Below are 23,019 nucleotides of genomic sequence, written 5' to 3' on the forward strand. Positions count from 1 at the left end.
AATGGGAAGCGTTAGAAAAAAAAGTATTCTTATGGGATACTTAGCAAACGTGGAAATCAAAAACGGATACCGGTGTTGAGTGTCATAAACTCTTTTAAAGACTTTTTGGCCTCAACGTTGCTACTTCACAAACTCACACAACGATTTCTGATGTTATTGCACAGTTTTATAAAGGCACTGTTTTACCGGCTTTGTTCTACAATGATCAAAAGTTGAAAAAATCCGAGACATTAACCCTGAGCGAGTTGCGGTACATACACTAAGTAACATTTATACATGGAAAGTCAGTCCTCACTCCCTTTAAAAACAAGGTTTCCTTTTTTTGGACTTTAAAGGAACATGAACAAGCATGAACCATCACTCAAATGTGCTTCCTAACATAATCCATGATTATTAATGTACGATCACACCCTGAACAGTGAATGTCCCAGCAAACTACAATGGATCTTGCAGGACATTTTACCTGCTGCAACGCACTGAAATCCTTCGGTGTATCTATCAAGAAGGTTAGTTGTACCCACCTTCCTCACATGTGATGCTTGCGACACACCATAATTCAAGATAACAGCAGCGTAACTGGGATGTTAATTCAGTAACTTTAACATTTAAACAAAAAAATTATCTACACATCTGTCTTTGAGCCTCAGAGAAAGTCAAAGTTCTGTAACACAATCTGGAGCTTCAAAAAACTCTCTCAGCTTGAGATTCACTTCAACGAAGCATGATGTTGTCTGGACCCATTTGTTTGGGCAGCAACTTATAACTCCTATGCTTCGTGAAGAACATCTTTCAACTCCAAGGAGAAGTCAGGACAGGAAAAGCAATCTAATCTAAACAATGTTAAGCTTTCATTTGTCACAACAGATTGACACCTGGGAATAATGGGCATCCAAGAGAGATTATAGAGAGAATAATGTACGACTAGGAATGATTATAGCGAGAATAATGAACATTTAGGAATGATTGATTATACAGAGGATATACATTGAGGAAAATACAGAGGGAATAATAAATAGAATCTAAGTGCAAGTACACAGCATAAAATGGATATCTAGAATTGGTTACAGGCTGTGAGCCAGCAGAAAGATTCAGGCGATTATAATAAACCGAAGCAAATCTTGAGTAGTTTATAATAAATCACCTGAATCGATGAGCAAGATATTTCATGTACACCATTTTTACAGCATACCATTAGTAAAGTGACAAGTCCCAGGACAAGCAATAGAGAAGAGAGCTTAGTCAGCTTGGGGAGGGGCTGGTTTGACCAGCAGATACCCTGACCGACTGATGGCTGGGACACACCCTGTAGTGGACCTGCAATGACAGCCTCAGTGAAAGATTAGCAACTGCAATATCCAGTAGTTCTTGCAAAAGTATCTGATAATAATCTGCAGTGAATTGCCAAAAAGAAAAACACGGTCATTGTGTACTAATATATTAATACCGTTCCACTGTAATAAAATTGTGACAGATCTCTTCCGAGTTCCAGCGAGTTACAACTTTACTCATATTTCCGTTCACAAAATAAAAGGAATGGATTGCTAGCAGTGACTGTGATCTACCTCTTTACCAGTTTGGGCCGCACATTTCTTCCAGTCTCGCCTTGCAACAGAAACAGGACTCACTAGTGCAATTGCGCACAGTGCAAAGCCCTACCATGCAAAAAAGCAGAATCCCATGACTGCTACATTAACAAAATGCTTTAGAGTACCTGCAAAAGAAAGAGTGCATATCCAGCCAGATTGCAGTCCACCACAACGCTTGATTTCCCAATTTTAATAGGTTAAAGTGCAAGGTTAAATTATAATGGAGGGAGGACAATAACCTTCGGATGGCATCTTTACTAAGTGATGACTTTAAAGTCTAATTAGAGAGAACACGAGATTTAGAATCAACAGGAATAAGTAACAATCTTTGCATTTGATGTACCCTTAAATACACCTGACACACTGTGTTGAGAGCTTTGGGACTTCCTCACCAAGTGAAAGACGCTATAGAAATGGAAATTTGTATTGTACTTAACACCCAGAAACTCGGTGTGAGAAAGATAATAATTCTTACATTTAATCCAGTGCCTTTCACACCGGGAGAACGTCTCAAAGAGCTTCACAGGTTTTTTACTGTAAAGTGGGGAGTGACTGTTTTTTTGTGGGCAAATCACAGATTGCTGTACATGGTACTGATACTAAAGAGAGAATCAAACACGAGTGTACACACATGAGAGCTCTGACGTGAATGTAAACAAGAACTCCATCTTTAAGATAATATTAATAATAATTATTATTATCTTTAAGATAGCATTGGAGGTTCGATAGACATGGTAGCTACAAACTTTGAACACCTTTTCTCAGCTGAACCCATTTTCGATGGGGGAAAAAAAGAGCAATACTCTCTCAGGGCACCTGTGCTGACAGGAAACTACCCACATCTCCTGGTGACCAGTTATATAGTGACAGAGATTTCCCAACTGACCTCTCCAGAGGAATGGTGTATGGCACATGACCCAAAACTCAAACAACCAATGGCTATACAACATATACTAAAGTAATGATGCTGAATGTTACTGTGGGTTGTGACAAGAGTTTAAAATCAGGGGTCTTGCTCATTGTTTCACAATGAACTAATGGAGTGCAATACATAACTCAATTTGCTCACAGTTTCTTGATTATCATTGCCTACATTTATCATCATTAAAAAGAGAAGCAAAGTTATTCAGCACTTAACTCAATACTTCTGTAGTCTTATTAACTAAGGAATGAAAGTAAGAGCAGTTATTGAATCCACAAGAAGGCTGTAGGGCAGTGAATCCCACAGCATGATGACAGCAGGACTCCCCTCCACCTTCGGGCCAGTGACAGAGTTGGACATGGCTAAATCATACGTAGTACTGCAGTAGTGTCATATTTCCCAGTCACTGGTATATCTGTCTTGATTAGTCACTTCAGCTTATTAAAATCAACTATAATAAAATAATCCAATACCCTCTACACTGGCCACAATGAACAATATAAGATCCATGTGGTTAGCTATGCCTGCCCTGAATCCACAGCAGCTGTGTTGTGGCAATCTATATGGATTTAATTACATTATGACAAATAAGGACATTTCTTTGGTAAAGGGTAATGAGTTCACACACATACCACTCTGTATCCCATCATGGAGACTTCTTCCCCCTCAGTCTGGCTGGATTCGAACCTAAGTACCAAAAGGTAAAAAAAAAACGAGCACGCTGACCCATATAGAATAAAAAGCTGGTACACACTCCATAATTTGCACTGTAACTAATGGAAGCGTGTATCACAGGATTCCTTTCAAATGCACTTTCAAACACTGAATGTGCCTGGATGAAATCAAACAGCTTATGAACGTCCCATCTCACTCGTGACTTCATTCCCTTTTGTGAACTGCAGCAACATATGGATTATCCAATTACTAATTGGACAAACCAGAATGCAAAGAGCACGAAGGCTGTGGTTCCTTGTGTTCCACTGGGAAGGTCAAATGCAACAGAATCCTCCCAAACCTAAACTCCCCTGAGCTGAACCAGCCTGTAATTCAGAGATTCCCTACACAGCACCACTGTTCATTATTGCATAAAGAGATAGACAAAACAACATCGCTGCTCTCTGAGGCAGAATTTACATTCAGGAAAATAAACCCATTATATCCCAGTCTAAAAAAAGTGAAAAATCCCAGAATCTTTGGAATAAAACATCGATAAAAGTTCTAGCAACAAACAGCAGGAAGTTCTTCTGTCCCCCGTAATGCTACCTATCCAATTTTGAGGTTCACAGTTTGAAGTATCACACTCTTTCCTGCTACTCCATGCCCTCCAGAAATGACAGGCACTTATGAACCCTGATTTTACGAGAGGGGGAATGGGATGCTCTAAGGCACCCTGCAGCTGAGATGGATTAAACCGTGGTTCCGAAGATCGCATCGTCTTGGTCTTGCTCTTCAGTGTCGTCTTCGCTGACTGAGAAATTCCTGTCGTTCGTGCTAATGTTCATGCTGCCGTTAGTGCTGGATAAGAGAGGCAGCTCATTGTCCTCAGGTAAGATGGTATCCAGGTGGGGGATGTGGACACTTTGCAAGCGTTCTGCCTCTGCCATGTAGGACAGCAGATTGTCCAGGAGGGGACGGCTCCGGGTGATTTTGTCCAGCAGCTGATTCCGGTGTCTGAGCTGGGCGATGACACTATCCTTCTCCTGAATGACATTCTGCAGCTTCTGAGCAATGCCCTCGGAGTCGTGGAGTTTTGTTTGCAGGTCGGCGATCTCTCTGCCAAGGCAACCACAAGCTCATTAGAAGAAAGTTAATACCCGTGTCGCAGTGTAACCTAATCCCATCCCCGTTCCCAAGTCCTGCCAACTCCAATCAGAGCATCTCAGGCGCATCGATTGTGTCCCTGATTCCCCCTCTCTCTCACACACACACAGGACAGGAATCGCGATAAAAATGCACATGTACCTGTTTCCCACCTCCAATACTCCCAGGGACTCGCATGCTCACTATCTGTAGACCCCAGATAATAATCCTTGCATTTGATTACAGCGCCTTATCACGTCTTCAAGACATCCCAACGCCCTTCACAGAACACACCGTGTTCACAGAACGCACTGTAAAGTGAATTGACCGTGTATTTTGTGGGCAAAATAATTTTTTATTGATAAATAACAGTAATCAATTTAATATCTACTGTAATATACACAGCAAAAGCAATGCCGAACCTTCCTGTGGATTGAATTACATCATCATTTTAATTACATTACAATTATCTGAGGGAATTGAATTAAACCATTGTTATTATAATTGATCTGAATAAGAATGTACTCGACCATAATATAAATATATTATCTAATAAGTATCTAATATAAATACATCGTAAAATGTAGAACATAAATAAAATATAGAATAGAACATAGAATATAAAATAAATATATAATATAATATAAATATCTAATAAATATCTCACATTAATATCTAATATAAATATCTCACATTAATATCTAATATAAATATCTCACATTAATATCTAATATAAATATCTCACATTAATATCTAATATAAATATCTCACATTAATATCTAATATAAATATCTCACATTAATATCTAATATAAATATCTCACATTAATATCTAATATAAATATCTCACATGATTATATCATGCGATATAAATACGTAATCAATGTCTAATGATGTGCTGGTGGTCAGGGAACCCCGAACCCCCACCCCCGGCCCCGAGCCCCCACCCCCCCCCCCCGAGCCCCCACCCCGAGCCTCAGCCCCGAACCCCCAAACCCGAGCCCCCACCCCGGCCCCGAGCCCCCACCCCCGAGCCCCAGCCCCACCTGTCCTTGCGGAGGCCCAGTTCCCTGACGGCCGCCTGCAGCTCGCGGTCTTTGCTGATGAGCCTCTCGGCCTGCTCCCGCACCGTCCTCTCGGCCGCCTCCAGCCGCCGCTCCAGCTCCGTCACGCGGCGGTGCACGGCCGCCAGGTGCGCGTTGGCCTCTCTGATCTGCACCGAGCTCAGCACCGACATCCCCGCGCCTCTCTCCCCCCTCCCCGGGGGGGCCCCCGCAGCCGGGCCGCGGGTCACACCTGAGCGCGGCCGCCGGTCCGCCCTCCGCGGCTCTGTGCGCATGCTCCTGGCGGGGCCGCCGCGCATGCGCCCTCCTCCTGGCCCCGGCACGCACCGGGGCCGCCGCGCATGCGCCCTCCTCCTGACCCGGCCCGCACCGGGCCCACTGCGCATGCGCCCCCCTCCTGGCCCTGGCCCGCACCGGGCCCACTGCGCATGCTCTCCGATCCCCCCCACCCCCCCCCGCGAGTGACGCGGCCACTCGCCGCTGGGGGGCGCAGCAGAGGCCGCCTTGGCCACATAGGAACAGGAGGAGGCCATTCAGCCCCTCGAGCCTGTTCTGCCACCCTGTGGGATCATGGCTGACCCGCACCTCAGCTCCCGTTGCCCCGTAACCCCCTCGATACCCCGAACCAACGAGCGTCCGCCCACCTCAGCCTTGACACCGTGAATGGATCCGCGGCCGTTTGGGGTGCGGGTGGGGTGGGGTGGGGGTGGGGGGTGGGGGGTGGGGGTGTGGGGGAGAGTTCCAGACTCCCACCACCTTTTCGGGTGACAAACCGCCTCCTAACTTCGCTCCCGAGTGGCTCAGCTCTGATTTTAAGACCTCGTCGCCTTCCAAAGGAAATGGTTTCTCTCGTCGTGTCGGAGTGTGCACCGACACCCCCCCCCCCCTCACCTCAACCTCCACCGCGGTCCACCACCCGGCGCCTCCGCCCGACTGGCATTCTGGAACATTCTCCCTCAATCCCTCCGCCTTGCCCCCCCCCCCCCTCCCTCCCTCTCTCCCTCTCTCCCCTTTCTCCCGCCTGACGACCTTCCTCGTCGGCCGCGCTTACGGTCACCTCCCCCTCCCCCCCACCCCACCCCACCCCTCCGGCTTGGAGTCAGCCTCCGCCACCTGTTAAGTGCTCTGAGGCGCTACCCTGCGCGGAGGGCACTATATAAGTGCAAGTTTTTGTTGCAGTACACGCACAAACCGTGCTTAAGGTGTCCATCGTGGCTCAGTTGGTAGCAGTCTCTGGTTAGAAGGTTCATGTTCATACCTCCCACGTCAGGACTTTGAGACTCACAGTCAAGGCTGATGTTGCGGTGCTCTCGTCTCAGATGGTTAATACAAGTCGAGTGAAGGCTACGTCGGTTTCCCAACTGAGCAGTAAAATACCACACATAATCCCTGCAGGTGAATGAAGCTCATGCACTAATTTAACCTCATTAAATTAAACCGATGCATTTCATGAAGCACCTTATCACATTGTGGAAACGTCTCAAAGCACTGCACAAGATTTACTGTAAAGTGTATTTGTAAGCTAATGTGACAGCCAATTAGCTAGAGTGTCTTGGCCAACGCCGATTTTTTTCTGGGGGGTTGTTGGCCCGGACACAGCGAAAATCGCTTTGCTTTCCAAATAGTGCCGAGGGATCCTTAACGAACTGCGCCAGGCTGACAAATGCATTTTCAATAGTGTTTACTCACTGAGTGTTTACATTGTACAGCAAAGCAAATGGGCTTCTTTCCTGAGCTTATGATCTGTGTTGACGCCGAGTATTCATCTGACTCTTGAATCAGACAATGTTCAGTCTTCTCACTCTTTCAAAGGTCGAAGTCTGTTTGCTGTACCTGCAACCCACAAACACGGACAGCGAAAGGCTGGTATGGGATGAGCTGTAGCTGACAGTCCCTAAATGTGGGTAACATTTCCTATTAACATTTTAATAGCAGCACCAAGAGAAGGGTGCAGTGCGAGCAATCATTCAATGTTTTTTAAATCTCTAATCAGATAACAAGTGGCAGCTAATATCTGTGGACAGTAAATAGACACTGACCCAGAGGGTGACTTTTTAACCCGTGAAAAATTGGGTCCCGAATCTCTCATTTACAAATAGGATCCAAACCCCCACTCAACAGACAGACCCATCTAAGGTACTCTACTTAAGGAACATTTATTTCATGAATCGAGAACAGATGCGATTTACACTCAAATCAATACCAATAGCCTGCTTAACAACATAGATAAATGTACATGGTATCAAGTTTGCTTATTATGTACAACAAAGTGTGTGTGAAGTGACACTGATGGTGTATCTTCCGGGGGGGGGGGGGGGGGGGGAGATGATTCGGAGCACACAAAGCGTCTTGTTTCTCAAATTAAGTTTGGGCAGACCTTGTCGCAAATTCAGCCAATATTGTTGTAAGTTGGAATCCTTGTGTTGTGGGCCGTGCTCCATTGCTCTCTGGTGCTTGACAATGCAGCCGAATGTACATAGCCTTTCGCGTGGTAAACTGACAATATTTCTGCGATGCATTCTAGTCCATCTATCTCTGCGACGTCTTGTGTTTGGTGAGATGTTGAGGAGTCCTCTCACACCCGAGCCACTAGTCGCCGGTGATGGTGCAATCTGTTGTCACAGCAAATGGAAGCAATGTTGTGAGGTTGAACACATGGCAGAGCTCAGTCCACCCTCGTTTCAGCATTGGTTCCTTTCTACGATGCAGCACCAGATGTCCTGTCTAACAAGGTCCATGGTGCAAACTGCAAACTTCTCTTCGACTGTGCCTTTGGTCACCCTCCCACCTCTCTGCCTTCTCTCACCCCTACACCACGGGTCCCGACATCTGACTCTTCAGCGCTTTGGGATGTCTTCCCGAGGTGAAAGGCGCTCTATAAATGTAATTTTGTTGTTGTTGTTGCTTAATTCATCCTGAGGACCAATGTGCGGCAATTTTTTGATGAGATTTAATGAGAAAAAATGGAGTGGAGGATGCTCCTGGTGGATGAAGTCATGTCAACCGGTGGGAATTCTGCTCTGATAGCAGATCATGCCGGAGTAGAGATCCCATGTGATATATTTCCGCTTTCCTTATTCCCGTTACAAATAGCCACACATTGGACCCCAGTTTGATCGCCTCACCTTCAGCGACAGTCAATCAATATCAGCAAAGAGATAACTGTACGAATACCAATGTATTCATAAGTATGCTACTTTTTCGGGGGGAGGGGGGGTCAGACAGGTACCTGACACATGCGGGAACCCCTTTCATCGTGCTTACAGTTCCACCCACATGGAAATTTCCCTGTGTTTAGAATGAAATACATTCTTTCTCTCCGGAGAGACACGCCGAGCTTGACCGATTTGGAGAATAACTAGGCGAGAGCTAAGGTTTTGGGGTCGCTGAGCGTGGGTTGGAGTTACTGCAGGGTTGAAGCAACTAAAACTGCATAGAGAATAAACGCATGGAGAGAGCTGTCTGGCAAGCTTCCCCCAGCATGTCCAGCTAAGACCAACTACCCTACATGTTAGAGTTTTGGCTTCCTCAGGCCCCCCCACCCCCGCGTCAGCATTGGCTCCTTCAGCCCCCGCTCTAGCATTGGTTCCATGGCTTTGTGTGAATTACGGGACAATCTCCTTACGCAAGCAATTAATGGAATAAAAAAAATCAAATTCCATACCTGGGCTGTCAATGTCATCATAGATTTCATAGTCCCTGAAATCCAAAGACCATAAACAGTTACTGATAGAAAGGGACGATAATCAGATTCAGGGCAAATAGTCATTAGTTAGTCTGTCAGTCAGTCAATTAGTCAGTCAGTGTTTCATAACTGAAAGTTCTTATCGTGCAAACGTACAGTGAGTTTTTCTTGGAGCCTGTTTGCACTAAGCACCAGCTGTGCTTCTCTTATATTTAAAGCTTTGCTGCTGTCAATAACACAATCAGTTACGAGTTCTACCGGATCTCATGAATCATGTAGTAAGTAGTGTGAAACTTACCGATGAAGCAGAACCAATCGTGGAGCAAATCCATCTGTGAGACAAAGCAAATCCTCGGACATTAGGTGCTTTCTTGTTACATTCATTTGCCTCACTCCACCTCTTGCGCATAATGTGACTATGTTTATGTCTGGTCTCCCCGTGGCGCAAAATAAGCCCCGGCAACGATTCACAACACAATAAGTTTCAACGAAAGTCTATCATTGTCACGATAGGCAGATGGATCGGCTGAGTTAAGATGCAATAACGACCTTGGCTTAGGAAAGCTATATTTCTTTACTGCAGTGTCTCTGCGCACAGCTATTGTTACACCCTTAGTTGCTGACACATTTATACACCGCGTACATGTGTCAGTACACACGTGTGTGTATGTGTGTGTGTGTGTGTGCGTGCACATATGAGTTTGTGCATGCGTAAGCGTGTGAGCATGTGTGTGCTTTTCGAGTGGATTTGGTTGTGTTTCCGTGTGTGTGTGTGGGGGGGGGGGGGGGAGTCAGTACGTACATTTGCCCTCCGAGTTCCGACAAATTGCTTGCCTCTCGTTGGTGAACTCGATCACCTCCAGCATTTCACCAGGTCTCACCAGCAGATTCTTCCCACCCCCTTTCCTTACACCTGTTTTGGGATCCACCACCACCAGAGCAAGCACCTTGATCTCCCCTTCATACTGTTAGAAAGTGTCCGCGCAACACAAATTAGACATCGCTCTTACACGCAAACACACCGTCTGTCTCATCAATCACACATACCTACACGCACACACAGAGAAACACCGCCTGTCTCATCAATTGGCACCCACTAACACACACACAAACATCTACACACACACACACACACAGACACACCGCCTGTCTCATCAATTGACACACACACGCAGTCTGATTCATCGATCGCACACACCCTCACTCAGACACAGTCCATCTCGTTAACTGTACACACGCTCGGACACATTGCCTGTCTTATGAATCGTAAACGTAAAAACCATTGCACAAGAATCATTTCCTGTCTCAGTAACGATGCAGTGGTGTTGGGAGATGCGATTCCGAAAGCAATGGTGATTGCTGCTCTGTGTGGGATAGTGCATCGCTGAGATCTTACTTCAGCTATTCTCTGTTTACTAAATGTGGCATCTCGGAGCCTTAACAGCGCCTTAACCTGCCGCCGAGCTGGGTGGGGGTAGGAGCTGACCGTAAGCACGGTCGAAGAGGAAGGTCTGTAGTCATGATCTGAAAGAGGGGAAGGAGGGGACAAGGGGGAGGGATTTGGGGGAGAGAGTTCCAAAGCTTCGGGGCGGAGTGGATGAAAGCCAGACAAGCTGGCTAAGGTTGACGAGATTTGGTATGGTGGACAGAACGGCACAACAACAACAACAAGATTCCATTTATAAAGCGCCTTTCACGTCAGGAGGACGTCCCAAGGCGCTGCACAGTTGGGTCATGACCCGAGCAGGGGGGAAATGGTCAGGGTGAGGGGAGGGAAGGGAGGGAGCAAGGAGGGGGGAAATGGTCAGGGTGAGGGGAGGAAAGGGAGGGAGCGAGGAGGGGGGAAATGGTCAGGGTGAGGGGAGGGAAGGGAGGGAGCAAGGAGGGGGGAAATGGTCAGGGTGAGGGGAGGGAAGGGAGGGAGCGAGGAGGGGGGAAATGGTCAGGGTGAGGGGAGGGAAGGGAGGGAGCGAGGAGGGGGGAAATGGTCAGGGTGAGGGCACAGTGTGGGAATGGTGTCTGATTATTGAAAGATGACGCGTGTGTATGTGTCGGACTTTCCACTCACTTTAAATCTCTTCCTGAATTCTCTCTCCTCTTTCTCCATTTTTTTCTTGGATTGTTTTTCAGCTTTGATGATGGAGGGCAGGCTTTAAAAACAGAGAGAAAAAACATTCCAGGGAGTCCCGCAAACGGCTCAATCTTTACAGTGATCACAGAGTTAAAATGAAGAGTGTGTCGTTTATCATATTTAATCCTTGCATTTAATATAGCACCTTATCGTGTTGTTGAGTCGTCTCAAAATGATTCACAGGGTTTTACAACAACAACAACAACTTGCATTTATATAGCGCCCTTCACACAGGGTAGCGTCCTGGAGCGCTTAAAGATCACAGTTAAAGATTTACTGTGAAGTGTATTAACTATAGCGGTGTACATTTCAACATGGCAGTCAATCTGCACAGCATTCCCACAAACAGAAATGAAGCGAATGGTCAATTTTATCTGACGGATTGTTGGCCAGGACACCGGGAGAAACTCCCTTCTCTTTTCGAATAGTGCCACGGAATCTTTCACATCCACCTCCTGAACAGGCAGACGGGAGACCTCAGTTTAATGTCTTTTTGGAAGGACAGCCAATTGGCACACCGCAATGTCTCACAATGCAGCCCTGAGAAGCAAATGAGAAATTTTATCTGGGTGATTGCGCCTAATCAGTTATTCTTGGCCTAATTTGGACGATTGCTGTTTGGGATGCAAGGCTGTGTTTAGTAGAGGATTAAAGTCTCCTGCCTATGGCATATGGTGGGTGTATCCAACAGGCAGCACGATGAACACACCTGATATCTGGTGGCGGAGGAGGAAATTCATCCGGAATATCCACGTCATCATATACATCTTCTAGGAGACAGGCAAAGGGATGACGGAATAAAAAATCATTAGACCATCACTGTACACTTCCACTCACTCCACAAATCTTCCTAAAAAGACCTTTTTTTGCGTGAATCTTCAGTTGGATCCACAACAATAATGACTAACTGAGCTGATTATTAGACCTCTGAAGTGGAAGAAAAAAGTATTCCACAGACCGTGAATTGATAAATAATAATAATCTTTGCCTTTGATATAGAACCTGCCTCAAAGTGGCTCACAGAAAATTGCTGTTAAGTCCAGTGACTATTCATAGGCATATGTGAAAAGTCAATTAAAATTTAATGTTGTGTGAACAGTTGAAAAACGGTATTAATTTCAGAACTTGATTTCAAGCCAGTTTTTTTTTTAATAGTACTCAAAAACAAGTGAGGGAATCATCAGCCAAAATTCTGCAGGATTTAAGGCAATGATCTTAAGCCTGAGAGTATGAGAAATCTCAGTCCCAAACTATTACCAGTGCTGTATGTCCAAAATATATATTGCATTGAATCAAGACCAAGTGCCTTCAACTCCTGTGGTACTGTATTGTTTATGGTGCTCTTCATTGAGAAGCTAGCGTTAAGCGTGTTCTGCTGCGGGAAACAAGAGGTGTCTTACCTCCGATCTTGTTGTTTCGTTTGGGGGGAGGTGTGGGAGGTGGGTTACAGTGCAACTTTTGGTTTCTGCTCATCACCCCCACTGGCTCCACATCATCATACTCATTGTGTTCCAATTCCTCCAACCTACGCACAGTGAGGAACACACTCAACCAGCCATTCCCACTTCACAGCAGCTCCCACCTGCCAACTGCAGCTGCTCTTCTCTCAGAGCGAGTAAGGGATCAAGGGAATTTGTTGCATTTGAACCAGGATTATTCCCGGAGATGCATTCGGTGAACGTTGAACTCAGCGCCTTGCGGCCTTTCCCTTCAATGATGAAATAAATGCACAGGGCATTTCCAACTTCATACATTTAGTAACGATGGGTGAGCGGAATAAGCTATTAACCTCACTTTGCCGAGAGAGAGAGGATTCTAAGGTGCCACTATTTTAATGAGTAAGCTGTCTCCAGTTTCAATTTTGCTTTTGTAGAGACTAAACACCAGCATAGACTAGATGGGTCGAATGGCATATTTTTGTGCTATAACGATCCATGTTATTCTACGTTAACAAGTGAATTAAAAAGGTTAACATAACCTTTAAGTATGAGCGGAAAAGGCAGGTCGAGATTTAAAGGGGGACGATTTGAAAAACAGGTATTTACCCAGAGGGTGATTTAAATGTGCAAATTCTCTCCCTCCGTCACAAATTACTCTTAAGGCAGAGTCCAAAAATTCATTTAAAAGTGAACAAAATAAATGGAAAATTAGGAATAATAAAGGGGATGGCAGAGCGAGCAGGAGAGTGGGTTCAGCCAAACTTGACGAGTAAAACACCAGCACAATGAGGAAAGCACAGAGTTGCCTGACCAAATGGGCTGTATCTGTGCTGGAACTCTCTATATCACTCGGTCAATGGTGAGACAGGTCACCGGCTGTGACGTCTTTGAGCCACGTGAGGGCAATGCATTGCCACATCATCAGGTGCTCAGACAGGGATACTCACATGGAGTCGACGCTGTGTCTGCCCTGCAGAGTCGGCAGAGGTGGTACACGGATAAGTGGCGCGATCTGGAGCTGTCCTGCAGAAATCACAAGATCAGAAGTGACAGGCGGGCAGTGATTAAAGTATTGTAATGAAGCAATTAAACATTTTGTTATACAATCAACATAGACGGTCAATTTACTTTACGTCCTCCCGACGTGAAAGATGCCATACTAATGTGTTGTTGTTGTTTATAGTATATTCTGTGAAACTCTTTGAGACATAACAATGACGGGATAGGGCGCTATATCAAATGCAAGGATTATTATTAACAGATCTAGTCGTTTTCTTCCTCTGCTCGAGATATCTGAACAAGGGCAGACAAAGTTAAAATTAGAGCCTTGCGGTTAGATACTGGAACACGGAACATTTTTTTGCACAGGGCTTGTGGGGGACTGCTACAAAAGCCCTTAGATACCGAATATTTTGAGATGTTTAAAATGGAAGATAGATGGATAGATGGATAGATACTTAGGAAGTAAAGAATTTCAAGGGGTAATGGAGAAAAGATGGGGAATAAGGGTTTAAAAGATCTGATTGAAAGGGATTATAATTCTAAAAAGAAACTCAGAACAAACTTGATGGACCAAATGATCCAGGCACCTCGGTCTCCATTAAAGATCCCTGACTCCATAAGAAAAAGAGAAGGGAATTTCTCCCACTATCCTGGCCAACAATCTCTCAGATTAATTAGTCATTCATTGGATAGATATTTGTGGAGGACAAATTTGCAAGGCTATGGGGAGAGCACGGAATAGTGGGATTAATTTGGACAACTCTTTCAAAGAGCCAGCACGGGCACGATGGGTTGAATGGCCTCCCCTGTGCTGTATAATTCTATGATTTTATGGATTCACGTCATGCCTGTTTGTAGGTTGTCACTGCCTGCGAAATGGCTGCTGCATTTGCATGCAAAACACAATCGATACAACAATACCCAGTTCAGCGGTTTGAGGTGTCTCGACGTGATAAGGGAGCTGTGTGAGAAGGCGAGGATCCTATTTACCTGCTAGCTGTACTGGGCAAGGGCTTGGGTGCGTTTCTGCTTCCCTCCTGTATTTGTTCAGACGCACAGAAGGCGGTCGCTTCGGTTTCAGTGGCCTTGGCCCGATCGCGGTGGGCAGGGGACGTTGGTTGGGAATTCCAGCTTTCTTCTTTACCGTTTGATCCCTCGACTCTTTCATCGCAGCCAGCTGTGAATCGGCTCTCTCTCTTTGCGCTGCAAGCGTTTGCTGTAACTTTAGCTGCACTGCCTTTACCCCGAGTTTAGTACAAACATCTAAGTTAGGAGCCTGATTTGGCCAGTTCCCTTTAGGAATTTCTTGCATTCTCCTGGTGGATCTGAGGGGAGGGGTGGCTCCATCCCCACCTGAGCTAGCTGGGCTCGCTGCTTTGAAGCCTTCATTCTCTGTCTGCGGAGTGTTTGAGGCCTCTGACAAAGATTTCAGCACCGACTGAATCTTCGATCCCGGTTTGGCTCCTGGGCTCAATCCCAAAAATAATTTATTGCCATTGTTTTCCAAAGGAGATTTCTCAACATCGAGCCTGAGTCCTGTAGGAGTCTTGAGAGGAGATCCTCCCTCGGCCTTAGCCCTTGTTAACTGGTTTCCACTCAAAGACGAGTGTGATTTCACCATTAGAGTAGCTGGCGCCCTGCCACTGACAGAGGGCTGAGTGCTGTGAATCTCTCGGGCAGGTATTTTGGGCGTGAACTGTGCCATCAAAGCCCGTCCGCCTTCTTTCTCCTGGAGGAAGTCAACACATGGACTCGAAAGCCTTGGAAACCTTCACAGTCACTGCTCCAAGTCGGATCTGCCTTTGTCTCGACACAAAGAAGACTCACCTCAGGACCGTCAGTCACTGAACAGTCTTCCAAGTAACCAGACAACTCAGCTCACTTCCTATTGCAAAGCTTGCTCGACACAGATATGAAACCACAAACTGATACAAGTACCTTACTGACCATCTATACGGTGCATAGTCAGAGGCTTTGTGAAGCTTTTATTGGTAAAATTGTACCAAGGACCCACCCACTTGTATCCAAGTCAGATCAACACTAAACACGTTCAATTCCTGATTCTCAAATAGAAGTTTGAGGAATAATAATAATCCTTAAAATTGACATAGTGCTTAGAATGTCAAAAACATTTCAACGTTTCTCTAATGTATAGTGACTGTGTATCTGTAACAAAACACAGTGGCCAATTTGTACAAAGCAACATCCAACAAAACAACAAAAACAAAATTACATTTGTATAGCGCCTTTCACGTCAGGAGGACATCCCAAGGCGCTGAAAGCCATGGAAAGAATGACTAATTTTATCTGTGGAGTCCTGTAGCTCAGTGGTTAGAGCACTCGCTTTGCAAGTGAGAGACCTGAGTTCAATTCCAGGCAGAGGGCGAAACCTTGGGCAAGTTTCCTTACTCTACACAGAGCCTAATAATAATCCCTCCAAAACCAAAAATAATAATAAATTGGTCATTTTTCAATCTGCTACTGTTTGTGGGACATTGCTGTGCGCAATTGGCTGCCGCATTCGCCCACAAATATACAGTCAATTCACTTTACAGTGTGTTCTGTGAAGCGCTTTGGGACGTCCTCCCGACGTGAAAAGCGCTATATCAAATGCAAGGATTATTATTATCTGGAGGATTTTGGCTGGGACACTGGTAGAGATGACCTAGGGCAATTGAAGAATAGGGAAATGGTCAGCTCAGATACAGGGACAGATATCGACAGAGAGAGGAATTTTTTTGTATCACACTGCTTATTTAAATGTGATCAATTTGCTGCTGTGAACACAAGGGATGATTTGCTCTCGACTGACTCACGTTTGAAGATCTGGACAAGGAGCCAAGCGTGTGGTTTCCTTTACCTCGCAGCTGAGCGATGTGAACCTGGCCACACAGGGCAGGAAGCCACACTCACCCACACATCTCTGTTGTCATGACTGCATTGACTGTCAGCCCATGTTAATGCTGAATGAGTGGGCTCAATATGGTCAGGTTACAGTCCTGTCCGGGAAGAGAGAGCAGGAAATGAATATGAGCTAATTCATCTGTGGTTTCAAGGCTCCGAGACTCTACCCAATGTGAAGGTGCTATGTGATGATAATAATCCTTGCATTTTGATAAAGCGCATTATCACATTAATGCAGTCTGTCTCAAAGTTCTTCACAGTATATACTTTGTGCAGTCCTGTAGCTCAGTGGTTAGAGCACTCGCCTCGCAAGCGAGATACCTGGGTTCGATTCACCGCAGGGTGAAACCTTAAGCGAGTTTCCTCATTTCACACGCCTGATAATCATCTCCCAAGAAGAACAAAAAAATATAATAATAAAATTGGTCACTTCGATCCACGACTGTTTGTGGGAACGCTGCTGCGCGCAATTGGCTGCCGCGTTGCGCCCACAAACATAGTCAATTCACTTTACAGTATATTCTGTAAGAGCTTTATAGGACAATACCGTAAAGCGTAGTGACTGTGTATTTTGCAGGTGATGGTTTGCTCCACCATGTGATGTCCTCTCCCATCCATTGCGACCCTCTATCTCTCTTTTCTCCTGTCCCCACTATCGGACTGTCGTACCCCCTGGACCAACTCGTAGCTTTCTCAGCTCCAGCCTGGACAAAGGGAGTTTCAGGACAGAGGTCCAGAGAGCGGATACTACCGGCTGAAGGCTTGGCCGCTGTTGGTGAGATAGAGACAGTAAGGAATGAGCAGCAAAGGTAGGTAGGTACGGTCGGGAAAACAGAGCTGGGGGAGATGCAAAGGTTGGATGGGGGAAGAGCGCGAAGGGATTTGAAGGTCGGCGCGAGGGTCTCGCTTAAGAGTCAACTTAATTTGAAATAAAAACAGAAGTGGCTGGGAACACGCAGCAGGTCAGGTCAGGTAGGATCTATGGAGAGAGCGCGAGAGAGAGAGTCAAAGTGGGTTAACGTTTCAGGTCGATGACTTTTCATCAGAACAGTTGAGTTGCGACGAAAGGTCATCGACCTGAAAACGTCGACTCGCTTTCCTCTCTCTCTCTCTCTCTCTCCATCTCTCCAGGGAGTCCTGTAGCTCAGTGGTTAGAGCACTCGCTTTGCGAGCGAGAGACCCGAGTTCAATCCCCGGCCGGTCAGGGCCAAACCCTGGGCAAGTTTCCTCACTCCACACAGAGCCTAATAATAATCCCTCCAAAAAAAAAAAAAAAACCCCCAAACAATAATAAATCGGTCATTTTCAATCCACGACTGTTCGCGGGGACGTTGCTGCGCGCGATCGGCCGCCGCGTTCGCCCGCAAATACACAGTCGATTCGCTTTACAGTGCGTTCCGCGAAGCGCTTCGGGACGTCCTCTCCCGACGTGAAAAGCGCTGTATCCAAATGCGAGGAGCATTATTATTATTATTATTATTATTATTATTATCATTAATTATTATTATTAATGAGTGTGGGATTACAGACGCCGCCCGTCCTTGTCAGACTCCGGGCACCGCGAAGCGCTCCGGGACACACCAAGTGCAAGTTGTTGTTGTTGTTGTTGATGTTGTTGTCGTTGTTGTGGTGGTTGGTGGTGGTTCCCAGTCACTTGTGTCTCTATTCCAGGGAATGGCAACGTTGGGATGGCAGGAGGGAGGGGAGGGAGGGAGTGACGTCCGTGGAACAGCCAAAGGGGCGGCTCCTCGGGCTCTTCCCTTCTCTCCACTCCCTCCCTCCCCCCCCTTCCCCTTCCCCCTCGGCACTACCGCCGCCGCCGCCGCCGCTCGAGCCGCCGCCACCGCCGCCATGACCTCCGCCCCCGGGGATCCTGTCACCGCACTGGTGGTGAGTGAGGGGGGGGAGAGGCCGAGGGCTGAGGGGGGGAGAGGCCGACGGCTGAGGGGGGAGAGGCCGAGGGCTGAGGGGGGGGGAGAGGGGGGGGAGAGGCCGAGGGGAGAGGGGGGGAGAGGCCGAGGGGGGAGAGGCCGAGGGGGGGAGAGGCCGAGGGGGGGAGAGGCCGAGGGGAGAGGGGGGGGGGAGAGGCCGAGGGGAGAGGCTGAGTGGGGGAGAGGCCGAGGGGAGAGGCTGAGGGGGGGAGAGGCCGAGGGCTGAGGGGGGGAGAGGCCGAGGGTTGAGGGGGAGAGAGGCTGAGGAGAGGCCGAGGGCTGAGGGCTGAGGGGGGGGAGGCCGAGGGCTGAGGGCTGAGGGGGGGAGAGGCCGAGGGGAGAGGGGGGGAGAGGCGAGGGGGGGGGGGGGGGAGAGGCCATGGGCTGAGGGCTGAGGGGGGGGAGGCCGAGGGGAGAGGGGGGAAGGCCGAGGTGCAAGGTTTATTATTATTATTATCTGGGTCAGGTACCTTGTCATCTTATTTGCCCTCACCCCGTGGCGTACCCGCCCCTCAATTTCTGATTCCCATCATTAGATATTGCTTGCCCCTGGAAATTCCACTTGTGTTTTGTGAATTCTTGCTCCACCATCAACAAAGAAGTGGCTTAGAAACAGCTGCCTTCGCTTCACATTATTATGTCATCCTTGGAATTTTCCCACCATCTCCTGCTGTGCCAGAGACTAAAGAAGTTGTCTCACCCCTTGCAATGGTTTTGATCTTGACCTCGAACCCAAGAGACGTGTGTTGGGAGGCGGACAGACCCACGTCACTGATAATGATTAGCCTTATCTCCTAGAGTCCTCCATTGAAATTCATAATTCTTGTACAGTTCTCCACTCTCTTTAACTACTTTTCGTTGGCTGTGAGAATCTGCTGCAGTGGTCAGTTTATAACATACTAGGCATAGGGGAGAAGGGAGTCATCGTTTGAGTAGACAGTTAATTTTTTAGAAAACTGCACAGATAGGCTCAATTTCCCTGTCTGCACTGTAATATTCTATGATTCTACATTAGTGCAGGATCTGTTGCCTCACTTTTTTATAAGTTCATACTGACCCCCATACGTTTATACGGAGATAAAAATACTGATTGCTGGAAAACAAGCAACAGAAATGGTGGAAGCGTACAATGAGTCAAGCAGCTTATGAAAGAGTAAGCAAATAAAATTGCAGGGGCGACTGTAATCTGTCCTGATAAATGGTCACACCCGAAACATTAGACTTCCAGACACTGATCGACAGAGGAAACGTTTCCTGCGGCTTTTGCGCACAAAAATGCATTGTTGCTTTGCTCTCATGGTTACAAGCTCCAGAGATGTTTCCCGTACAAGACACAGCATGAATCTGATTGACATCAGTCTGAGAAAATAGGCTGCACTTATGTCGCCCATATGGAATTCACAGCCTGCAGTGACTAGCAGAGGTGGGCTGGAACTTGATTACATGACTAACGGAGGCTTACAGAGTAATCTACACGGACAAGTTTTTTTAAATTACTCTAGTAAAAGGTTTAAAAGTTATCTACCTTGTTTAATACAAACATCACTTCTAACACTTACCACAACAGTGCCTACTGGAGTCATGATAAGAATAAGAATCCTTGGATTTGATGTAGTGCTTTATCGCATCGATGAGACATCTCAAAGCATTTCACAGAATGTATCGTAAAATTAATTGTCCACTGTCATCCACCCTTTTTGATCCATTCATTAATCATCAAAGGAGATAGACTTGGAGTGCTCAGCAGATCCCATTAACAGCCAGTGATATGAATGATCTATTTTTATCTGGGCCAGGATACTGGGAGAAACTACCTTCTTTCAAAATAGTGCCACAAGATCTTTAACATCCACCTGAACAAACAAATAATAATAACATTGCATTTGTTAAAGCGCCTTATCATGTGGATGAGACATCTCAAAGCCCTTTGCAGAAGACAGTGTAAAGTGAAACAAAAACAGAAGTCGCTGGGAACATTCAACATTCTGACGAAGGATCTTGGACCCGAAACTCTGACTCACGTTCCTTTCTCCTTAGATGCCTGACCTGCTGAGTGCTCCCAGCGACTTCTGTTTTGGGTTCAGATTTCTAGCATCTCCAGTATTTTGAGTATAGTGTAAAGTTAATTGAATGTGTATTTATTTTTTGGGCGAAACGGTTAGAAGGGATGTTTGTATTAAACGAGGTAGATAACTCCTAAACCTTTTACTGGAGTGATAAAAAAAATCTGTAAGCCTGTTAGTCATGTACCAGCCCAACTCTGCTAGTCACTACAGGCTGTGAATTCCATACAGTCGACATAAGTGCAACCTGTTTTCTCATACTGATGCCTGTCAAGTTCATGCCCTCCTACCTCTCTGAACTCCCTCCTACCTCTCTGACCTGCTCACTCCCTACGAGCCTGCCCGCTCCCTCCATTCAGTGGGCTCCGGTCTGCTCCATGTCTCCCGCCCGACCTGCCCTACCATCGGTGGCCGGGCTTTCAGCCTCTCTGCCCCCACATTCTGGAACTCCATCCCACGGTCCCTTCACATCGCTTCCTCCCTCGCCTCCTTCAAGGTCGGTCTCAAGACCTTTCTTTTCGACCGTGCCTTTGGTCTCCCTCCCACCTCTCTGCCTTCCCTCACCTCTACACCCCCCACCTCCCCCATGCTCAGGCTCCGACACCTGACCGTTAGCGCTTTGGGACATCCTCCCGACGTGAAGGGCACTCTATAAATGTAATGTTGTTGCGTTGTTGTTGTTGAGTGAGAAAAACCAAGGCTGACGAGGAGCCGGTAACCATGAGTGACCCTCACTAATAAAAAAAATGCATTTCAATAGGGTTAAACGTGCAGTGCTATACACCACAGTTAATAATAATAATCCTTGCATTTGATATAACTCCTTATCACGTTGTCGAGGCGTCCCAAAGCGCTTCGCGGAATACACTGTAAAGTGAATCGACGGTATATTTTGTGGGCGAAACGCGGCAGCCAATTGTGCACAGCAGCGTCTCCGCAAACAGTCGCGAACTGAGTGACTAAATTGTTATTATTTGATAATAATTATTAAATAATTATTTATTTAATATCAAGGCCCTCCACGGCCGTGCTAACTAACCCCCTTCCTACGTGGAGTCCTGTAGCTCAGTGGTTAGAGCACTCGCTTTGCAAGTGAGAGACCTGAGTTCAATTCCAGGCAGAGGGCGAAACCTTGGGCAAGTTTCCTTACTCCACACAGAGCCTAATAATAATCCCTCCAAAACCAAAAACTATAATAAATTGGTCATTTTCAATCCACGACTGTTTGTGGGACATTGCTGTGCGCAATTGGCTGCCGCGTTCGCCCACAAATATATACAGTCAGTTCACTTTACAGTGTGTTCTGTGAAGCGCTTTGGGACGTCCTCCCGACGTGAAAAGCGCTATATCAAATGCGAGGATTATTACCTCTGTGATCTTCTGACTCCCTCACCCTCCCCTTGGGGGGAAGAGGGGATTAACTCACACAGAGAGAGAGAGCGAGCGAGAGAGAGAGAGCGAAGCCTCACCCGTTGACCTCATGGAGTTATGTCAACGGGATGGAATTTGAAGGCAACGCCGGAGGCGAAAGTGACTGAAGTGACTGTTATTCGCAACGTTTCACAGATACAAACAACAACAACAACATTTGTGTAGCGCCTTTCGGGGCGGAGCGGGGGGGGGGGGGGGGGGGGGAGACGGCGAGCGCTTGAAAGCACAGCCGAAGAGGAGGGTCTCAAACACTGAAGCCGCGGCTTTAACTTGACTTCCCAGGGACTGAGGGCAGCTTTAACTCCCCCCCCCACCACCTCCCCCCCACACACCACCACCCCCCCACATCTCCCCCAACACCACCCCCCCCACCACCTCCTCCTCCCCACATCTCCCCCCAACACGACCCCCCACCACCACCTCCACCTCCCCCCATCTCCCCCCCACCCAACAACACCCCCCCCCACCCCCTCCACCTCCCCCACTCCATCTCCCCCCCACACACCACCACCCCCCACCACCTCCTCCTCCCCCCATCTCCCCCCCAACCAACACCACCCCCCTCCACCTCCCCAGAGAGGCGACCTCCCTCTCCACACAGCCACGACCTCTCCTCCCACCCCCTCCCCCCCACATACACAACCCGAGCCTCTACCACCCTCCCCCTCCCCCACAGCCCAGTCCGGCCTCTCCCCTCATCCCCGGCCCCCCTCAGCCTCTCCCCCCCCCCCTCAGCCCTCGGCCTCTCCCCCCCCCTCCCCTCGGCCTCTCCCCCCCTCTCCCCTCGGCCTCTCCCCCCCCCCTCTCCCCTCGGCCTCCCCCCCCTCAGCCCTCAGCCCATGGCCTCTCCCCCCCCCCCCCTCGGCCTCTCCCCCCCTCTCCCCTCGGCCTCTCCCCCCCCTCTCTCCCCCCCTCTCTATGATGGAAATTAAACATTATAAAGTCATTAAATATGATAATTTCCTAATCTGTAGCTATACTAATTATGCCCAGTGGAGGCTGAATGACACGTTAATAATGACACGTGCCTATGTGTCTGTCTGAAATGCTTGGAAATAGTTT

At 47.3% G+C, this 23,019-nt stretch overlaps 2 protein-coding genes across 2 annotated transcripts; both read right to left on the reverse strand.

Annotated features, from left to right (window-relative positions):
• Positions 1-148: 148 nt before the first annotated feature.
• LOC103183490 (vimentin type intermediate filament associated coiled-coil protein) lies at positions 149-5,603 on the reverse strand. The gene is made up of 2 exons (XM_042342791.1): positions 5,354-5,603; positions 149-4,281 (listed from the first exon to the last, which is right to left on the reverse strand). Exons 1-2 carry the CDS (start codon positions 5,542-5,544, stop codon positions 3,915-3,917), a joined length of 558 nt encoding a protein of 185 aa, XP_042198725.1. The 5' UTR covers positions 5,545-5,603; the 3' UTR covers positions 149-3,914.
• A 2,079-nt stretch (positions 5,604-7,682) lies between these two features.
• Positions 7,683-15,461, reverse strand: LOC103183489 (FYN-binding protein 1). The gene is made up of 9 exons (XM_007900998.2): positions 14,619-15,461; positions 13,574-13,649; positions 12,588-12,712; positions 11,897-11,957; positions 11,125-11,206; positions 9,859-10,021; positions 9,355-9,388; positions 9,036-9,070; positions 7,683-7,983 (listed from the first exon to the last, which is right to left on the reverse strand). Exons 1-9 carry the CDS (start codon positions 15,331-15,333, stop codon positions 7,961-7,963), a joined length of 1,314 nt encoding a protein of 437 aa, XP_007899189.1. The 5' UTR covers positions 15,334-15,461; the 3' UTR covers positions 7,683-7,960.
• Between the last annotated feature and the right edge of the window lie 7,558 nt (positions 15,462-23,019).

This window comes from Callorhinchus milii, unplaced genomic scaffold (genome assembly GCF_018977255.1).
Source record: "Callorhinchus milii isolate IMCB2004 unplaced genomic scaffold, IMCB_Cmil_1.0 Scaffold21, whole genome shotgun sequence".
Lineage (NCBI taxonomy): Eukaryota > Metazoa > Chordata > Chondrichthyes > Chimaeriformes > Callorhinchidae > Callorhinchus > Callorhinchus milii.